Source organism: Triticum aestivum, chromosome 3A (assembly GCF_018294505.1).
Source record: "Triticum aestivum cultivar Chinese Spring chromosome 3A, IWGSC CS RefSeq v2.1, whole genome shotgun sequence".
NCBI classification, from domain to species: Eukaryota; Viridiplantae; Streptophyta; class Magnoliopsida; order Poales; family Poaceae; genus Triticum; species Triticum aestivum.
Genome location: NC_057800.1, coordinates 229,828,041 through 229,849,094, shown reverse-complemented (window position 1 = coordinate 229,849,094; position 21,054 = coordinate 229,828,041). Strand labels below are relative to the sequence as shown.

The following is a 21,054-nucleotide window of genomic DNA, read 5'->3' as shown; positions in this document are numbered from 1 at the left end:
AGACCCATCGATCTCAAGTTCTCACCCTTGCGCATCGAGAGCTCAAGTCAAGTGCAGCTGGGAGAGGAGTGCTGTTAGGGTACTGGTAGATACTCTCTCGATCTATTACATGCACAGGGGAATTCGAGATATAAGTGCGAATTACAAGCTCTGGCTAGAGTACAGGAATGGAGAGCGAGAGAAAGAAGAAGGAAAGGAAGCCGCCGCCGCCGTTCGTGATCCACTGGATACCCTCCTCGTTGCCTCCTCTCCACTTACTTATAGCTGGCAACGATTCAACGTGTGCACAGCCCAGCCCAGCCCATATGCTGTCCACGGATGGGCTGGCCGGTTAGGAGGGCTCCTAACATCCCCCCTCCTTGAAATGCGGCTTGCCCCCAAGCCGCTGTCCTGAAGAGCTCGCCAGGATCCCACGGTGCTTGAAGATCATCAATCATGTTGGAGTCGCCATGGTAGTTGTCGCAGTAGTAACCATTGTTGAGGTGGACTTGAACGAGCTTGAAGAAGCGTTCGTAGTCAACGGTGGTAGCCGAAGCCGGGGTGGATTTCGACGAGGTCGCAGCAGTAGTTGTGGCCAAGGTAGGCCCCCCCGGAGGATGTATAAGACTTGAAAGGCTCACACCACCTTGATCCCACAAAACTTGTTGTACCTTGAATCCATCGGAGTCCATGTAGTAGCCGAAATGAAATGTAGTGGCATGGACGAGGTAGGCCGCAGTTAAGATGATGACACACTTTCCTCCTTCGAAGACCACTAACTGAGCCAATTCGGGTAACAACGGCCATGCCATCCCTCCAGGATCCCAAGATATGTCCAACAGGTAGATGCCCTGGTCAGACCCAATCACATCCATAGCATAATTGAGCACATAATCTGAACCGAGCCACAACAAAGAGCAACAATTGTTAGAAACATCAAGCCGCGAATTCGGAATGTCGAGGTGCTGGTCCAGAACTAGCATAATGTCCAGGTGCTGCCACTGTACTGAAATGTTCATGTGTTGCCTTGTGTCTGGCATTTTGTCAGTCCTAGGAAAAGGTAACTGGGGAAAGAACTGCTGCTCAAAATGTGTGAATGTATATCTGCAGGAAGGCCATGGTTGCAGCTTGACTGAAGGAACTAGAAAAATATGCAATATTCTGAACTTCGCAAGCACACCACGATCTTTTGTTTGATCTGGTCGATGCCGCAGCTCATAATCAATGTCAGCAGAAGATAGTAGAACCAAGCACCACATCATCACCTTCAGACAAATTGGAAACAAGCAATCACTTTTTGCAATCTGAGAGAAGCGCTGGCTGGACTCCGCAATGATACACATAACATGCCATTGTGAACCGCTACTAGAAGTAAGAAACCCTGTGGTTATTCTGAACAAATAACCCCCTGGATTCCAAGGGAACAAGCATAATGTAGAATCTGAATCAAACTGCCTGAATGAACACAGCTCGCGGAAATTAGCTTTTACTAGCAGTGGCCATTCCCCTCGTAGCTCAAGATTAACTTGTCTGAAATAGTCCTCAAGCAAGTAAATAACAGTAGCACAGCCTAGTTCATATGGCCCAATTTGCATGAACTGAAGAAAAAATTTGTTGGAACATCCTGCGCTTAGAGCGCCCATTTCCTGCATGTTCTGAAATAGATGGGCAGCCATAGAACAGATAAGTAGTGTAACGCCCGGGTGGTTATGCTACAGTAATCGTCCCGGTTCGGTTAAATAACCTCTCGTTAATTCGGACCCGTCCTAAAACAAAATTTAAAACTAAAACAAATGATAACGAGTTCCGAAAATAAGTTCTAAAATGTTCCGGGGTTTTCTAAAATAACTAACCTAATATTGGTGGGGTGCAATAATTTTTACAAAATGCCAGAGCATTTTAAATAAACCAATAACAGAAAAAGAAAATAATAAATGAAAAGCAAAATAAAAGAGAGGGGGATAACCCCCCCCCCCTGGCCCAGCCAGCCGGCCCCCTCCCCACTCCCCCTTTCGGCCCATTCCCCTCCCCCCCCCATGGGCCGACCCACCGGCCCAGCCGCCGGCCGCATAACCCCCCCCCCACCCCTGCGGCTAACCCTAGCCACCGACCGCACTCCCCCCCCCCCCGCGCCCCCTCGCCCCTCTCCTCTCCCCGATCGGATCGGGGGCGGAGACCACCCCCCCCGACCGGACCACCCCGCCGCGCCACTCCCACCTCGCCGCCGACCCCCGCCGCCCACCGCGGCCCCGGGCCTCCCCTCCTCCTCCGACGCCGCCCGGAGGCTCCCCTCCCTCCCCTCCGTCGCCCCCCCGAGCCCGCGCGGCCTCCGCCGCCGCGGCTCGGCCTCGCCGCCCCGTCGCCGGCGCGCTCCCCCGACCCCCTCCCCAACGGTCTTCCCCGCCCCCCATCGAGCCCACCGGCCGAGCCCCTGCCTCCCCCTGTGAGGCTCCCCTCTCGCCCCCTCTCTTCCCCCTCCCCCGTCGGCGTCGGTTCCGGCCTCTGCGCCGCACCGACGCCCCCCTCCGGCTCCCTCCCGCTCGTCGCCGTGGCCCCCGACCGGCCCCGTCGCCGGCTCGGCCCGAGCCCCTCGCTCCCCCCCCCCCGACCGAGGCCTCGTTCCCCCCCCCCCCCCGCGCACGACGCTCGGCCCCGGCCCGAGCCCCCACCCCGTTCGCCCTCCCCGACTCGCCGGCGTCGCTCGCCGCCGGCGGCCGCGTCGTGGCCTCGGCCGCGCCGGCCCCGTGCCTCGGGCGCCCCCGATCCGCCCCTGGGTCGCGCCCCGACCGGCCCTGGTTCGTGCCCGATTCGGGCAACGCCCGCGTCGCCCGCACCCACCGCCCGTTTGGCCTCAGGCCACTGACGTGGGGGCCCCACCCCCACCCCCAAATAAAAAAAAACAAAAAAAAACAAAAAACAAAGAACGTTTTAAATAAAAACAGAAGCTAAAATGGAAATAGAAATGAATTAAATTAATTAGCTAATTAATTAATTAATTAATTAATTAAGCAATTAATTAATCTAGTTAATTCCGGATTAATTAACCCTAATCATTAGTTAAATTAATTGGGTAATTAATTAAACTAATTAATTCTGAATTAATTAACACTAATCATTAATTAACTTAATTAACTAAGGTTAGTTAAACTTTGATTAGGTTAATAAGTTAATAGTGAATGACATGCGGGACCCACCTGTCCGGGTTGACTTAGTCAACCCTGTTGACTGATGATGTCAGCATGACATCATGCTGATGTCATAAATGCAATTTCGAAATTAATTAAATAATTAATTAAAATTCCAGAAATTAATAAAATCTTTTATAAATCATATCTTTTAATCCGTAATCCGGATTAAAATAATTTCAACATGAAAGTTGCTCAGAACGACGAGACGATTCCGGATACGCAGTCCGTTCGTCCGCCACACCCCCCTAACCTATCGAACCCGCAACTTTCCCCCTCCGGCTCCTCTACCCGAAAACACGAAACACCGGGAATACTTTCCCGGATGTTTTCCCCCCTTCACCGGTATTACCTACTACCGCGTTAGGGCACACCGAACACCGCGTATTGCCTTGTTATATTTTGTGATGCTTTGTTTGCTCTGTATTCATTATTTCTTCCCCCTCTTCTCTCCGGTAGACTACGAGACCGACGCTGCTGCTGACCAGTTCGACTACGGAGTTGACGACCCCTCTCTCTTGCCAGAGCAACCAGGCAAGCCCCCCCCCTTGATCACCAGATATCGCCTACTCTTCTCTATACTGCTTGCATTAGAGTAGTGTAGCATGTTACTGCTTTCGCTAATCCTATTCTGATGCATAGCCTGACATTGTCGCTACATCTGTTGATACCTTACCTGCAATCCTAAATGCTTAGTATAGGATGCTAGTTTATCATCATTGGCCCTACATTCTTGTCAGTCTGCCATGCTATACTACTGGGCTGTGATCACTTCGGGAGGTGATCACGGGCATATACTATATACTTTACACTGTTACATTACCTGTGATACTATTCGGAGTTGGGGGCTGAAGGGGCAGGTGGCTCCATCCAGGTAGTGGTGGGCCTGGGTTCCCGACGGCCCCCGACTGTTACTTTGTGGCGGAGCGGCAGGGCAGGTTGAGACCACCTAGGAGACAGGTGGGCCTGGCCCTGTTCGGCGTTCGCGGATACTTAACACGCTTAACGAGATCTTGGTATTTGATCTGAGTCTGGCTACGAGCCTATACGCACTAACCATCTACGTGGGAGTAGTTATGGGTATCCCGACGTCGTGGTATCAGCCGAAGCACTTCAGACGTCAGCGACGGAGCGGCGCGCGCCGGGTTGGACTGCGTTAACGCAACTTCCTTTGTAATGGAGGTTGCTAGGTCTGCTCACCGGCCGCGTACGCAACGTGCAGGTGTGCTCAGGGCGATGGGCCCAGACCCCTGCGCGCTTAGGTTTAGACCGGCGTGCTGGCCTCTCTGTTTTGCCTAGGTGGGGCTGCGACGTGTTGATCTTCTGAGGCCGGGCATGACCCAGGAAAGTGTGTCCGGCCAAATGGGATCGAGCGTGTTGGGCTATGTGGTGCACCCCTGCAGGGAAGTTAATCTATTCGAATAGCCGTGATCTTCGGTAACAGGACGACTTGGAGTTGTACCTTGACCTTATGACAACTAGAACCGGATACTTAATAAAACACACCCTTCCAAGTTCCACATACAACCCGGTGATCGCTTTTCCGCAGGGCGACGAGGAGAGGATCGCCGGGTAGGGTTATGCTATGCGATGCTACTTGGAGATGCTGCTTGGATATGCTACTTGAAGATGCTACTTGGAGGACTACAATCTACTCTCTTCTATATGCTGTAAGACGAAGGTGACCAGAAGCGTAGTCTTCGACAGGATTAGCTATCCCCCTTTTATTCTGGCATTCTGCAGTTCAGTCCACTGATATGGCCTCCTTACACATATACCCATGCATATGTAGTTTAGTTCCTTGCTTGCGAGTACTTTGGATGAGTACTCACGGTTGCTTTCTCCCCCCCTTTTCCCCCTTTCCTTTCTTTCTGGTTGTTGCAACCAGATGCTGGAGTCCAGGAGCCAGACGTCACCGTCGACGACGACCCCTACTACACTGGAGGTGCCTACTACTACGTGCTGCCCGCTGATGACGACCAGGAGTAGTTAGGAGGATCCCAGGCAGGAGGCCTGTGCCTCTTTCGATCTGTATCCCAGTTTGTGCTAGCCTTCTTAAGGCAAACTTGTTTAACTTATGTCTGTACTCAGATATTGTTGCTTCCGCTGACTCGTCCATGATCGAGCACTTGTATTCGAGCCCTCGAGGCCCCTGGCTTGTATTATGATGCTTGTATGACTTATTTTATCTGTAGAGTTGTGTTGTGATATCTTCCCGTGAGTCCCTGATCTTGATCGTACACATTTGCGTGCATGATTAGTGTACGATTAAATCGGGGGCGTCACAAGTTGGTATCAGAGCCGACTGCCTGTAGGAATCCCCCTTTCCAACTCCTTGGCCGAAGTCGAGTCTAGTCGTTGAAAAACTTTTACTAACATGGCTGTGTGGCCCATGGGCCCACGTCGCCATCGGGTGGTAGTAGGATCTTTTATTCCTCGACCTATACTCTGGGACTCTGACATCTCTTCTATTCGGGTTAAATGAATCTTACTAAATCTAACATTAGGATCTCGTTATCATTTTCACCCGGAGAGCCCCTTATTATTGACGATCGTCTGCTGCACGTGAAGACCCTGAAGATACTTTCCGCTGTTAGGCCGAGAACTTGTGTTCATCGCGTTTGCAATTCCCCTTCCACCGTCAACCCTTATGGGTAACTACTTACAGTTGTTATTCTTATATCATCCCCAGTTGGTCTTGTTATTACAAGATACCCTGAAAAACTCGTCGTGGTTTCGATAATCCCTTGAGCTTACTGCCTTGCTGTTCTTGTCACTTGAATACCCCTACGGTTAATTCTCGCATTTATAGAATATCCGCTCATCCCCCAGTTGTTTATGTGTTACACAAAAGTCTTTGAAATACCACCCGATATTCCAAAAATCCTCAGCAACCTATTGCTCTGGAATTTCTTGTTTGCTTTCATTATGAATAATCCCATAAGTATAGAAATCTTATTGACATTCCTTGTCATTATCATTTTGAGTCTGTTGACTCAATATGTGGCGAATGCAAGTAATCATCAGATGATCCTTTTAAATTATCTCTCCAGCTCAGACGTTTTTCAAACATGAGCTGGTTCTCGACCAAACTATCTGTCGTCGATTGTGCCTCTGGTATATTCAATTGATCCATCCTTGATCAGAACGTCTGTTTCTGATCCTTTGTTGTGGAAATCATAATTCCTTTTTATTTAAGCTTTGAATTATTCAGATGATTCCATAACTTGTTGCATTTGCATTCCTTCCTCTTCTGGTTGAGTACCGATACTCATATCAGGTCCTTTGTGGACTATCAAGTCCTTTGTTGGATTGTTATCCGACAGTGTCCTTCACATTTGAACCCTTTGTGAGTTCTTCCCCTTATACATGACGCCCTTGTTAAGTTGTATCCTCTGCTTGGCCAACCATGCTCTGCTTTCGGGCTTGTGTTATTTACTCTGGAAACTTGTGGTATATGTTTCTAAGAAGCCCCTATGGGTTGAACATATGCCTTCTCTAAACCGTGTGAACCCGAAAGTTTTCACGAGTCATACTTATCTGGTATTGCACCAGGTAAAACTTTCAACAACTAATGTCATCTTCGAAATACGAGAGGTGAATGGAAGATTATGCATTGAGGAAGTGGGAGTCGACCTTGAACTTTGTGTTCATGCCCATGGACGCGATGTATATCCTATCATGGAAGCTTCTTGTAATAATAACTATTTCCTTGATAGCTAACATATGGTATCTGTGAATTGATCCCTTGCAACCGTGGTTCCGACCATGATTGTTCTTCTTTGATTCCATTTCTCGGACAAGTTAAAACATTTGTCTTCTATGGATCGGTACACCAGTCCAACCTTTACTTTGATCTTGTGTTGAGTATTACCCCCCTGGTATCTCGAGATTATCATGGAACTGCATAACTTCTTATGAGCTCTTCATCAAGTACTACCTTCCCACTGATTCCAATTTTTCACGGGCTCTGAGTTATTAAACACTCAAAGACACCGATAAATGAACCGAGACCGCACTACGGTTCAACAACTCTTCAGTAAGCTTCTATAAGTACGAGTTTGTACCCGATCACGCCATTCCTAGCCTGTTTGGCTATATCATTGTCGTGACGATTCTAACGGTGCTACCTGGTCCTTATTCTCGGAGCACAAATTTTCGACGATGAACTAACCTTACGTCGATTTTCCTCGTCATATCCTTTCACCTTAACCAACAAGCTTGAGTTCGAGTTTGTGTCGTACCCTTGGTTCCTATAACCTTTCACTTCATCATTACTTTGACTTGATGTCGTCGCCGATCGATTACATCTTCATGAACTCTCGCGACAAAGGTTTCGAGATCGTCAACATTCTGAGCTCATCCAGGATATCAATTGGATTCATGATGAGAAATACCATCCTTGCCTCGATGAATTGTATTATCATCGACCACTTTATTGCCTTCCCACCAACACAAGCTTGTTCATGTTTGGTGTTATACCTTGAGTTCCTTGCTGTCCAGCAATTGATCTTCCTTACCTCGGAAGTATTACCATCTCTTTTTGTCAAGAATGTGGTGAGGATTTCACCACCTCTTAATAATTCTTGATATCATAATACTTCTTGCCATCTTCGTTCATTCCTTGGTCCTCGTATTGTTTTCAACCGGAATACCGACATTGGAGCTATGACGTGTGAATTCTAAACTCCTAGCAACCCTATTGCTTTGAAGTGAATGGGCGATAGTTCATTCTAAGTCCTTCGTTAATTGAATCACCATTCTGACATTGGTCGTGCAACCCAACCCATATTTCGGGCGCACATTTCAACCAATGTTTATTTGTGTATGTTTTCCTCGCGCATACTTCCTTATATCATTTGATTTGGCAAATGTTATCTCCTTGTTCACTTAATGGTGGAAATCCATCTTTTGGGGAATCTCGGCGAATTGCCGTTGGGTTCACCAGACACCTCCTTGTCCTCTCCTTGGGTTAATGATGGACTCTTGTTAACGGAAATCACTTCATAGTTCATTTCCCCGAGAATCTTACAATGTCATCTCGTCAATTTGCGTTGCACCTTTTCTTCTCAGGTATCCTAAGTCTGATGTATCCTGACACCAATCGGATCTGAATCTCGGTCAGATATGATGGTTGGGACAACTTTCCAAGAGTTATGATGTTGATCCTTTGATGACCCGGTAACATGATGTCATGCCTAGCACCCCCCCCCCTGGCTGGAGGACCTATCATTATAGATTCCTTTTCAGCAAGGTTATCCGTTCATCCATGAGGAAATTGTAAGACTTATTCTACTAGTTATTCCTGATGGATCCTTCGTGTTTCCAAAGTCTGATCTTCACCTGAAGACCATGTCAATGCTATCTCGAAGCATGTCAATGGTACTCCGATTTTCAACAGGAACATTTGAAGCACGATGCTAAATTTTATTTATCAATTATCCAAACACCGCTATATGGGTATAGTCATCAAATTCCTCCCCCCTTACCTAAACGGTTTCTACTTTTTATCCTGTCATGGATATCATGCTCCGCTTGTCCTTGGAAGGGATATACCCTTGAAATATGTGTTTAAACACATTTTCCTTTCCATTGTTATGTTTAACCTTCTTGAGGTTTATATGATTTAAGCAATAATAAGTCACTGCTTTAGTAAGCACCTCGGTGTACAATTCTGTCAGCAAGACCCTGTTAGTATTATTGATGACATTCCGGTATCCACCGATGGACGAGAACCTTGCCTAATGGTCCGCCTCGTTCAACGAGCAGGAAAATGGTTCTCTTCGTCCCTCGCCCTTGGTACCTATGTTGTTGCCGACATGACCCTCAGACTCTCCTCTAACATGCCTTGCTTACATGATCGTGCAAGATGTCACCAACCTTCTACTTTTAACCACATGGTGGGCCCATAACCCACAGTTTCACAGGATCGAAACCTGACTCTTCTGTACAACCTGATGTCAAAGTTATTCCTCGTGCTTGACTTTGTATGTAATTCACGGGCCACTTGCCTGTTGATCTATTCTGGTATCGGACACAATACTTATTCCCGTTGCTCTGAACCCCTTTCACACTCTGCTTCAGGCAATGAACGATTGCCTATCCTCTCGAAACTTCTTATTGCACCGTCTTACTTGCTCTCGGTGTTTTCTTAAATTACAATTTGAGAGTTACTTTCCGCCACCATCCCCGATGTTATCAACCAGATAGTCAACCTTGCAGAGGTCTGTTTTTCCAAAGTTACCCCTTGTCCTTCATATGTACAATGAAAACTCAAAAAAAAAATGACGACTTCATCGTGAGGACCTGAAGCCGTGGTATGGAGACATCAACGTTATGGATCGACCTCTTCGAGAAGACGAACCAAGACTAAGAAGATTCGTTAGGATTTCATAACCAGACCTTCCCCCTTAGTCCCCCTCTTAAATCTCGGGACGAGATTTCTTGTAGTGGAGGAGATTTGTAACGCCCGGGTGGTTATGCTACAGTAATCGTCCCGGTTCGGTTAAATAACCTCTCGTTAATTCGGACCCGTCCTAAAACAAAATTTAAAACTAAAACAAATGATAACGAGTTCCGAAAATAAGTTCTAAAATGTTCCGGGGTTTTCTAAAATAACTAACCTAATATTGGTGGGGTGCAATAATTTTTACAAAATGCCAGAGCATTTTAAATAAACCAATAACAGAAAAAGAAAATAATAAATGAAAAGCAAAATAAAAGAGAGGGGGATAACCCCCCCCCCTGGCCCAGCCAGCCGGCCCCCTCCCCACTCCCCCTTTCGGCCCATTCCCCTCCCCCCCCATGGGCCGACCCACCGGCCCAGCCGCCGGCCGCAGAACCCCCCCCCACCCCTGCGGCCAACCCTAGCCACCGACCGCGCTCCCCCCCCCCCCGCGCCCCCTCGCCCCTCTCCTCTCCCCGATCGGATCGGGGGCGGAGACCACCCCCCCGACCGGACCACCCCGCCGCGCCACTCCCACCTCGCCGCCGACCCCCGCCGCCCACCGCGGCCCCGGGCCTCCCCTCCTCCTCCGACGCCGCCCGGAGGCTCCCCTCCCTCCCCTCCGTCGCCCCCCCGAGCCCGCGCGGCCTCCGCCGCCGCGGCTCGGCCTCGCCGCCCCGTCGCCGGCGCGCTCCCCCGACCCCCTCCCCAACGGTCTTCCCCGCCCCCCATCGAGCCCACCGGCCGAGCCCCTGCCTCCCCCTGTGAGGCTCCCCTCTCGCCCCCTCTCTTCCCCCTCCCCCGTCGGCGTCGGTTCCGGCCTCTGCGCCGCACCGACGCCCCCCTCCGGCTCCCTCCCGCTCGTCGCCGTGGCCCCCGACCGGCCCCGTCGCCGGCTCGGCCCGAGCCCCTCGCTCCCCCCCCCGACCGAGGCCTCGTTCCCCCCCCCCCGCGCACGACGCTCGGCCCCGGCCCGAGCCCCCACCCCGTTCGCCCTCCCCGACTCGCCGGCGTCGCTCGCCGCCGGCGGCCGCGTCGTGGCCTCGGCCGCGCCGGCCCCGTGCCTCGGGCGCCCCCGATCCGCCCCTGGGTCGCGCCCCGACCGGCCCTGGTTCGTGCCCGATTCGGGCAACGCCCGCGTCGCCCGCACCCACCGCCCGTTTGGCCTCAGGCCACTGACGTGGGGGCCCCACCCCCACCCCCAAATAAAAAAAAACAAAAAAAAACAAAAAACAAAGAACGTTTTAAATAAAAACAGAAGCTAAAATGGAAATAGAAATGAATTAAATTAATTAGCTAATTAATTAATTAATTAATTAATTAAGCAATTAATTAATCTAGTTAATTCCGGATTAATTAACCCTAATCATTAGTTAAATTAATTGGGTAATTAATTAAACTAATTAATTCTGAATTAATTAACACTAATCATTAATTAACTTAATTAACTAAGGTTAGTTAAACTTTGATTAGGTTAATAAGTTAATAGTGAATGACATGCGGGACCCACCTGTCCGGGTTGACTTAGTCAACCCTGTTGACTGATGATGTCAGCATGACATCATGCTGATGTCATAAATGCAATTTCGAAATTAATTAAATAATTAATTAAAATTCCAGAAATTAATAAAATCTTTTATAAATCATATCTTTTAATCCGTAATCCGGATTAAAATAATTTCAACATGAAAGTTGCTCAGAACGACGAGACGATTCCGGATACGCAGTCCGTTCGTCCGCCACACCCCCCTAACCTATCGAACCCGCAACTTTCCCCCTCCGGCTCCTCTACCCGAAAACACGAAACACCGGGAATACTTTCCCGGATGTTTTCCCCCCTTCACCGGTATTACCTACTACCGCGTTAGGGCACACCGAACACCGCGTATTGCCTTGTTATATTTTGTGATGCTTTGTTTGCTCTGTATTCATTATTTCTTCCCCCTCTTCTCTCCGGTAGACTACGAGACCGACGCTGCTGCTGACCAGTTCGACTACGGAGTTGACGACCCCTCTCTCTTGCCAGAGCAACCAGGCAAGCCCCCCCCTTGATCACCAGATATCGCCTACTCTTCTCTATACTGCTTGCATTAGAGTAGTGTAGCATGTTACTGCTTTCGCTAATCCTATTCTGATGCATAGCCTGACATTGTCGCTACATCTGTTGATACCTTACCTGCAATCCTAAATGCTTAGTATAGGATGCTAGTTTATCATCATTGGCCCTACATTCTTGTCAGTCTGCCATGCTATACTACTGGGCTGTGATCACTTCGGGAGGTGATCACGGGCATATACTATATACTTTACACTGTTACATTACCTGTGATACTATTCGGAGTTGGGGGCTGAAGGGGCAGGTGGCTCCATCCAGGTAGTGGTGGGCCTGGGTTCCCGACGGCCCCCGACTGTTACTTTGTGGCGGAGCGGCAGGGCAGGTTGAGACCACCTAGGAGACAGGTGGGCCTGGCCCTGTTCGGCGTTCGCGGATACTTAACACGCTTAACGAGATCTTGGTATTTGATCTGAGTCTGGCTACGAGCCTATACGCACTAACCATCTACGTGGGAGTAGTTATGGGTATCCCGACGTCGTGGTATCAGCCGAAGCACTTCAGACGTCAGCGACGGAGCGGCGCGCGCCGGGTTGGACTGCGTTAACGCAACTTCCTTTGTAATGGAGGTTGCTAGGTCTGCTCACCGGCCGCGTACGCAACGTGCAGGTGTGCTCAGGGCGATGGGCCCAGACCCCTGCGCGCTTAGGTTTAGACCGGCGTGCTGGCCTCTCTGTTTTGCCTAGGTGGGGCTGCGACGTGTTGATCTTCTGAGGCCGGGCATGACCCAGGAAAGTGTGTCCGGCCAAATGGGATCGAGCGTGTTGGGCTATGTGGTGCACCCCTGCAGGGAAGTTAATCTATTCGAATAGCCGTGATCTTCGGTAACAGGACGACTTGGAGTTGTACCTTGACCTTATGACAACTAGAACCGGATACTTAATAAAACACACCCTTCCAAGTTCCACATACAACCCGGTGATCGCTTTTCCGCAGGGCGACGAGGAGAGGATCGCCGGGTAGGGTTATGCTATGCGATGCTACTTGGAGATGCTGCTTGGATATGCTACTTGAAGATGCTACTTGGAGGACTACAATCTACTCTCTTCTATATGCTGTAAGACGAAGGTGACCAGAAGCGTAGTCTTCGACAGGATTAGCTATCCCCCTTTTATTCTGGCATTCTGCAGTTCAGTCCACTGATATGGCCTCCTTACACATATACCCATGCATATGTAGTTTAGTTCCTTGCTTGCGAGTACTTTGGATGAGTACTCACGGTTGCTTTCTCCCCCCCCTTTTCCCCCTTTCCTTTCTTTCTGGTTGTTGCAACCAGATGCTGGAGTCCAGGAGCCAGACGTCACCGTCGACGACGACCCCTACTACACTGGAGGTGCCTACTACTACGTGCTGCCCGCTGATGACGACCAGGAGTAGTTAGGAGGATCCCAGGCAGGAGGCCTGTGCCTCTTTCGATCTGTATCCCAGTTTGTGCTAGCCTTCTTAAGGCAAACTTGTTTAACTTATGTCTGTACTCAGATATTGTTGCTTCCGCTGACTCGTCCATGATCGAGCACTTGTATTCGAGCCCTCGAGGCCCCTGGCTTGTATTATGATGCTTGTATGACTTATTTTATCTGTAGAGTTGTGTTGTGATATCTTCCCGTGAGTCCCTGATCTTGATCGTACACATTTGCGTGCATGATTAGTGTACGATTAAATCGGGGGCGTCACAAGTAGACGCCATACCACAACACCCAGGTTCAGATCACCCATAAATTGCATTATCGGCTGACTCAGGACTGGCATATCTCTCAGCGCCATGGGGATCCAACAAGCCAACTTCTCATAAGTACATGGTTTCAGTCGCGCACTTGGCAAATGCCTCAAGGATGCTCTCCAAGAATTCAGATCATGAGATAAATACTGCATCGCATATGTAACCTGCGGTAGCAGCCCTGTATGCTTCAGAATCACTTCTTCAGGAGAGGAAGCAAATGACGACCATGGCATAAGACAAGGCCTGCTAGTAGATGTTTTCCTCTTGGAACTAAGTGTCCATGCAACTTTCCATTTGAAATGTTTAGATCAATTAGGGAAAACAGACAGAGTGTTGAATTTCACTCTCTTTGATCCAGCCTCACAACAATTGCTTGGCTCAGCGGAAACCAAGAAAGTGTGCTGCCCTTGTTCAGTGATGTTAGCTAGATCAAAAGATAGCACTGGGTCACACTGTATTAACTGAAAACCAAAAATGCTCGTCGTGTTCCAAGCATTGTGTTTCTTCGCACGCCGAAACTGATGTACAGCCATAGGAGCAAGACCAGGATGATGCATTCCCAGAGCAAGAATAATACTGCATGTACAGCGTTCCGAAGGCCACTGTTTACTGTAAGAAAATAGCTTGGCGTGCTTACGGTGACAGGAACCAACATTGTTCTGTTGCAAAGACCATAAGCACAAGGGCTCGATAGAGGTTATCCGGATGCAGTGTACATTGTAATTGCCCACAAGTTCTCCAGCGTGACATGATTCCATAGGAAAGGTGCTACTAGTCATATCAAGCAATTGGACAAACTGGAATGGATGTGCCCTGAATGTCCATGTATGAAGGCCATAAACAGAAGTAGTCACCGAGAAGTTTCAATGGGACCTCTGATGGCACACTGACTGCAAATGATGGCCATGGCATCGGCCGTAGCAGCAGGCCTTGGTGGCTTGGGTATGGCGAGATGTCCAAGTCATGCTTCTGGAACAGCTGCATCGAATTGACAGTCTTGGTGGCAGGACAAACGAGGTCGGCGACGAGCTCATGTGTGGCTGCTGGGAGTAGCGACGCCGTCGTGACTGGAGATGGGAACGAAGTGGCACCAACTTGGTTGGAGCATTTTGTCGAACAGGAGAAAGGCGTCATGCTGATGTAGACAGGGGATGCTCTGCGGGAGACAACAAGGACCTCATGGACCTTGTTGGTGGGGAAGGAGACGCTTGAGAGGACGGCAAGCTCGAGGGCGACGTCTGGAGTGGCCGCCACGAGTGTGTACTCGTCCGGTCCTGCAACAACGACGCCGCGGGTGCTGTCGGCGACGGACTTCCGTGACGGAACCTAGACGTGGAGTGGCGGGTTGATGCTGGCCATCACAGGAATGGTAAGGACGCCGAACTTGTCGCTGAGGTCGACGACGGACTCGTGGTAGACGATGGTGACCTTGTCGACGCTATTGGTGGCGACAACTTGGTTCAGGCCATCCGTCGAACAGGTGATGTGCGCCATCACGATGCAAGCAGGGGGCGCGTCGTGGATGACCTCGAGCACTTCCTGGGGCTTGGTGGTGGAGCCGGAGACGTCAGGGACGGGCGTAGGTGAGGCGTCCGTCGTGGTTGAGGCCGCCGGATCGACAAGCGAGGTGACCACGGGAGGGTCACCCACTCGTGCAATACCCAACACTGAGCTCATCTCGTCTGCCTGAGCACATAACCTCTCCAGATACCACAACAACTGCTCCTTAGCAGACATGGCATCCCACTCTGATGGTTTGACGGCGGGCATGGCATCGTCCCCGGTGGAACGGAGGAATCGGGTGTGGACGAAAAAAATTGGGGAAAATTGAGGAGTGAAAGGGTGGTGGCCTGGCTCTGATACCAGCTGTTAGGGTACTGGTAGATACTCTCTCGATCTATTACATGCACAGGGAAATTCGAGATACAAGTGCGAATTATAAGCTCTGGCTAAAGTACAGAAATGGAGAGCGAGAGAAAGAAGAAGGAAAGGAAGCCGCCGCCGCCGTTCATGATCCACTGGATACCCTCCTCGTTGCCAACGATTCAACGTGTGCACAGCCCAGCCCAGCCCATATGCTGTCCACGGATGGGCTGGCCGGTTAGGAGGGCTCCTAACAAGTGCCAATGGCGTCAGCTGGAGACCGGCGGCGGCGAGTACACGCAGGACGGCACGACGGACCTCTGCGGCAACCCGGTCATCCGATCCAACCGAGGAGGCTGGAAAGCCTGCTCCTTCGTTCTTGGTAAGGAAGCTCCGCGTGCCTAACCTTCATTTCGTTGCACGTAAGGTCGTAAGGAAGAAGAAGCCCGATATCCCTGGCCTGCAACGCCGAAGAAGCCATGGCTGACCAAGTGACCTGCAGTGTACGAGGTGTTCGAGCGGATGGCGCACTATGGCATCGCGTCCAACCTGGTGCTGTACCTGACGAGGGAGCTGCACGAGGGCACGGTGCGCTCCGCCAACAACGTCACCAACTGGGCCGGCACCAGCCTCATCACGCCCGTCCTCGGCGCCTACATCGCCGACGCCCACCTCGGACGCTACCGCACCTTCATGGCCGCCTCCGCCATCTACCTTCTCGTAAGTCCTTCCCTTCCTTCATACCTCGGCCCGATCGCCGGCAAAAGCTCTCGCTGAAAATGAAAAACTTTGCGCAGGGAATGTGCCTGCTGACCATGGCCGTGTCGCTGCCGTCGCTGAAGCCGCCGGCGTGCGGCACCGGCACGGCGGACCCGAGCTGCGAGCGCAAGGCGTCGAGCCTGCAGCTGGGCGTGTTCTTTCTGGCCCTGTACACCCTCGCCGTCGGCACAGGCGGCACCAAGCCCAACATCTCCACCATCGGCGCCGACCAGTTCGACAAGCACGAGCCGCGGGAGCGCCGGCAGAAGCTCTCCTTCTTCAACTGGTGGATGTTCAGCATCTTCCTAGGCACGCTCTTCGCCAACACCGTCCTCGTCTACATCCAGGACAAGATCGGCTGGACCGTCGGCTACGCGCTCCCCACCATCGGCCTCGCCGTCTCCATCGCCGTGTTCACCGCCGGAACGCCCCTGTACCGCCACAAGCCGACCTCACCCGAGCTGCGTTTTGATTTTCGGCCGAAAAAAACGAATTTTGGCTGAATTTCGGCCATCTCGCTAGGGCCCGATATATGGGCCTATCGGCCGAATAATTTGGCCCAGTTTGAATTTTTTTTTGACCGGCCCAGCTTCCAGAGCCTTCTAGCTGAGACAAAACCACGAAACCGAAACAGCCAACCCTAGAATCGCTCGTTTCCTGTCCCTCCTCCTGTGTGCGGCGCCGCCGCTGCGCACAAGCCACATCTCCTCACCCTCCTCCACATCTCCGGCCAAAGCCCTCACTTCTCCGGCCCTCCTCCACATCTCCTCGCCTCCACCCCATCCACTTCCTGTCCAAGACTGTGGCAATGGAGCTCGGCGGTTGCGGCCCTTCTCCAAGATTGCAGCGTGGTGCTCGGCGGCTGCGGCAACGGAGCTGATGGAGCGCGAGCCGACCAGTTCAACGGAGGCGGTAGCACGGGGCAGCGGCAGCAGCATGGAGGGCGTCCGCTTGACTGGAAAGGTACAAATGTTCTTGATGCAGTTTCAGTACGTGTATGCAGTTTCAGTCTTCAGCAATTTGTCTCGTCCAAGTACGTGTATGCAGTTTCAGTTCTTGAGCAATTTCAGATCGATGTTGCTTTGTTTCTTGGTTATAATCTGTGTCTGCTTGTGTTGCTTTAGATTTAGGAGAGGTCCCTGGTAAATGGCTCGGCAAATGCATATATCATACGGGGTTAAGAAAAAGTGAGTCTTGATGAGTTGAATGTACAACAGTGAGATTATTAATATGAAATATACATGCATCCGGTAGTCACCAAGGAGTCTCACAATGTTTTAGTTTGGTATATAATCTGAATCTGAAACACACATGCATCTGGTATTCACTAAGGATGCTCACGATCTGGTAATATTTATTTTGGTCCAACCAAAAAGTGGGTTACAAACGTTATTCTGAACATCCTAAAATATATAATCGTTCCGTAGATCTGGATTGTGTGCTTGTTTTTGAGCTGTTGAGATGATGCTTGTGTGCAATATTAAAGTTTTTTTCATCACCTCCAACCACTGGCTTGGATGTTTGCAGAAGCATCTCATGTTTGCATTGATAATTTATTTAGATCTACAGTACGTCCAATAAAAATTCAGTTATGTTGTGTATTTAACTAAGTAGATGTTGACCGATGGTTAATTTCAATGTTCAGCGGTACCATTAAGTGATGGTTCTAGAACTAAGCTTCGCAGTATCTTTCTCAAGAATAGATTATAGTTTTTGACTTGTCTTTTTGTCAAACTAGAGCATCGGGTTGTATTTAAATTACTTATTCCTTAGTATCTAAACTAGAGCATTAAGCTGTACTGGTTTTGTTTATCATTCATATGAGGACACCCAAGTAAGCAAGGGTTGCTTCCCTAGTGACCTACTCTTCATAACTGACCGCTGTTCTTTTGTCATTGATTTTGAAGAGAAAGTATTTGTTGATAGTGAGAGTGAGGATAATGATGGGGTGAGTGAGGATGGGGAAGATGCTCCATCCATGCATGATCAGCAAGAGGCGCAAATGCAAGTGGAAAAAGAGACGCAAATTCAAGTGGAAAAGGACACACCACCAACAGATGGCAATTTGGAGACCCGTAGATCTGTACGGCTTGTCAAGAAGAAGACCAAGGGCGTCAACAGCCTATACCCGCTGCTTAGAAATCTGCTGGCAAGTATCTTCTTTCTAGTGTTTTATGATTCATGATAATTGCTTAGAAAATTTTAGTTACTTGGAGCTGCTAGTTTCTTAGATGTATAAACTTTCTATCCATGCCTAGCCTTCTTGTCATGTTAAGCAATGTATTTATGTTGTCCTGAAATGTTACCACTTGACTATTGTTGCACTAGACACCTCCCTGTTAGTCCATTTTATTTCATTATGCACAAAGTGGAAGAAGAAAATTCTGATGTTGAACTACATCTATCCTGATCCTTTCTTTGTTTTCTCTATACGAACTAGAAATGCCACATGAAGAACTAAGGATATCAAGAAGCTTTTGGATGTATGCAAGCTTGGAGCTGCTGTTTTATAGGTATGTTAACCACTGTATTTGTCCTGCAATATGTTTGAGCTTATGCATGAATTTTGATTCACATTTTTCATCGTGGATTTTCCTTTTGTATGACAATTAACAAATGGCTAGTCCAAGCCAACAGTGGGCTGTTTGTGTCTATGTTGCTTTCTTTGTATCCTTAGAGTTTTGTTGTGCTGGAGTAAAAACCGTAAACTAGAATTCATTATTCTAGTATATGGAGGCATTTAACCTTTGCTCCTGAAGCTTTTTGGTGAATAAAAAACTATATTGATGTAGTAGATTTGTTATTTGATTCATGAGCATGCATAAATTTGACTATTGTTCTACTAGCCACTTGTCATGTTAGTCCATTTTATTTTTAATGCACAAAGTGACAGAAAATAATTCTGATGCAGAACTACCTCCATCCTGACCCTTCCTCTGTTTTTTCTAAACCAGAAATGACACTTGAAGAATAACCAAGGATATCAAGAAGCTTTTGGATGTAGGCAAGCTTGGAGTTGCTGTTTCAATGTCATGCTTTGATAGTTGTCTTTTGGAGCTGTTGTTTCTATGTGTAATACTTTAAGTCTGTTGGCTGTACCGGACTATTTAAACTCTGAACTATGCTGTGATGGTTGAACTGATGTTGGATTGTTAAGGGTTATGTTGGAGGCCACTTTATAACTAATGTGTGCCTGTTATGTTGGACAGATGCAGTTTTATTAATCCCTAGAGCTTATTTGCTGAAATTTACATGATCAAACCTGATGGTTGTTGCGCTGCTATATTTATGGCCTGTTTTATTTCAAATCTTGTTGGAATTTCGGCCGAATTTCGGCCAAATTTCGGTCAAATTTTGGCCAAATTTTCAAATTTTGATTTTGAAATTTCGTCCGAGATTTTGCCGAAAAATTTAAAATTCGCGAAATTCGCCCATTTCGGCCAAGGACGAAAAAAAAACACAAACCGAAAATCAAAACACAGCACCCGAGAGCTCCCTCGCCAAGATGGCCGGGGTCATCGTCGCCGCCGTCCGCAAGTGCCGCGTCCCGGCGCCCGCGGACCCGCGCGACCTGCACGAGCTCGACCCCGAGCACTACGACAGGAAAAAGACGTCCTCGCTGCCCCACACGCCGAATTTCAGTGTGCTGAGCAAAGCGGCGGTGAGGACCGGGACCGGGAGCACGTCGCGGTGGTCGCTGAGCACGGTGACGCAGGTGAAGGAGACGAAGCAGATGCTCAAGATGCTTCCCGTGCTGTTCATCACGTTCGTGCCGAGCGCGATGCTGGCCCAGATCAACACGCTGTTCGTGAAGCAGGGCACGACGCTGGAGCGGCGCGTCGGCGGCTTCGACATCCCGCCGGCGAGCCTGCAGGGGTTCGTGACCGTCTCCATGCTCGTCTCCGTCGTGCTCTACGACCGCCTCTTCGTGCCCTGCACGCGGCGCCTGACAAAGAACCCGCGGGGCATCTCGCTGCTCCAGCGGATGGGCGTCGGGCTCGTCCTCCACATCGCGATCATGGTGGTCGCGTCGGCGACTGAGCGGCGCCGCCTGGCCGTGGCGCGCGAGAACGGCGTGCTCGACAGCAGGGGCACGATGGTCCCGCTCTCCATCTTCGTGCTGCTCCCGCAGTTCGTGTTCATGGGCGTCGCCGACGCCTTCCTGGAGGTGGCCAAGATCGAGTTCTTCTACGACCAGGCGCCCGAGGGGATGAAGAGCCTCGGCACGTCCTACGCCATGATCAGCCTCGGCGTCGGCAACTTCCTCAGCAGCTTCCTGCTGTCGACGGTGTCGCGCGTCACGCGGCGGCGCGGAGGAGGACATGGAGGCTGGATCCAGAACAACCTCAACGCCTCGCGGCTGGACCTCTACTACGCCTTCTTCGCCGTGCTCAACTGCGCCAACCTCCTCGTCTTCTTCGCCGTGTGCCGGATGTACGTGTATAACGCGGACATCGCTGACGGTGGCAAGGAGAAGCAGGGGAGGCCAGGAATGGTGAAGGAGCCAACCGTACCAGCTACAGAGTAGTATCTCCTGGGAATTAGCACATACCCAAAACCCAAAAGAACATTTAAAATGTTCAATTTCAGATTTCACATAAAAATTCAGTTGCACCAAAATAAATGTGCAATTGCACGCAATTACAATAGATAAAATATGCAATTGCACACAATTACGACAAATAAAACGTGCAATTGCGCAAAACACAAAAGAGTAATGTTATTCGTGCGAATGGATCTTACAAAAAGTTTTACATACTGGTACAATTGGAAGGTAGTTAGGGCATGTACAATGGTTGATAAAACAGTCTTATCTTAAGCCTTGCATGTAATTTAGATATGCCAGCAAAATATGTCTACGATGGGTTATATCTTAGTAGTATCTTTAGTAATTAGCTATTCCTAAAAACATGATGAGACATATAGGGCATGTACAATGGTTCTATCTTAGGAATGCAACATAGGATAAATGATGAGTGGGTGAGAGAGA

At 49.6% G+C, this 21,054-nt stretch overlaps 2 protein-coding genes and 1 pseudogene across 3 annotated transcripts; 2 read left to right on the top strand and 1 right to left on the bottom strand.

Moving 5' to 3' along the window:
- Positions 1 to 138: 138 nt before the first annotated feature.
- LOC123056890 (uncharacterized) lies at positions 139 to 15,212 on the bottom strand (annotated as a pseudogene).
- Positions 15,213 to 15,812: 600 nt separating this feature from the next.
- LOC123061074 (protein NRT1/ PTR FAMILY 5.2-like) lies at positions 15,813 to 20,619 on the top strand. Its single transcript, XM_044483991.1, has 3 exons — positions 15,813 to 16,025; positions 16,103 to 16,529; positions 19,547 to 20,619. Exons 1-3 carry the CDS (start codon positions 15,828 to 15,830, stop codon positions 20,590 to 20,592), a joined length of 1,671 nt encoding a protein of 556 aa, XP_044339926.1. The 5' UTR covers positions 15,813 to 15,827; the 3' UTR covers positions 20,593 to 20,619.
- On the top strand, positions 16,689 to 19,325 carry LOC123061075 (uncharacterized). Of its 2 annotated transcripts, XM_044483993.1 has the most exons (5): positions 16,689 to 17,097; positions 17,189 to 17,251; positions 17,972 to 18,213; positions 18,505 to 18,577; positions 19,019 to 19,325. In XM_044483993.1, the coding sequence occupies exons 1-4, from the start codon at positions 16,944 to 16,946 to the stop codon at positions 18,523 to 18,525; spliced, it is 480 nt and encodes a 159-aa protein (XP_044339928.1). In that variant the 5' UTR covers positions 16,689 to 16,943; the 3' UTR covers positions 18,526 to 18,577; positions 19,019 to 19,325. The 2 variants fall into 2 exon arrangements, with proteins under 2 accessions (XP_044339928.1, XP_044339927.1); XM_044483992.1 differs by having other exon boundaries at positions 17,972 to 18,577.
- Positions 20,620 to 21,054: the final 435 nt, after the last annotated feature.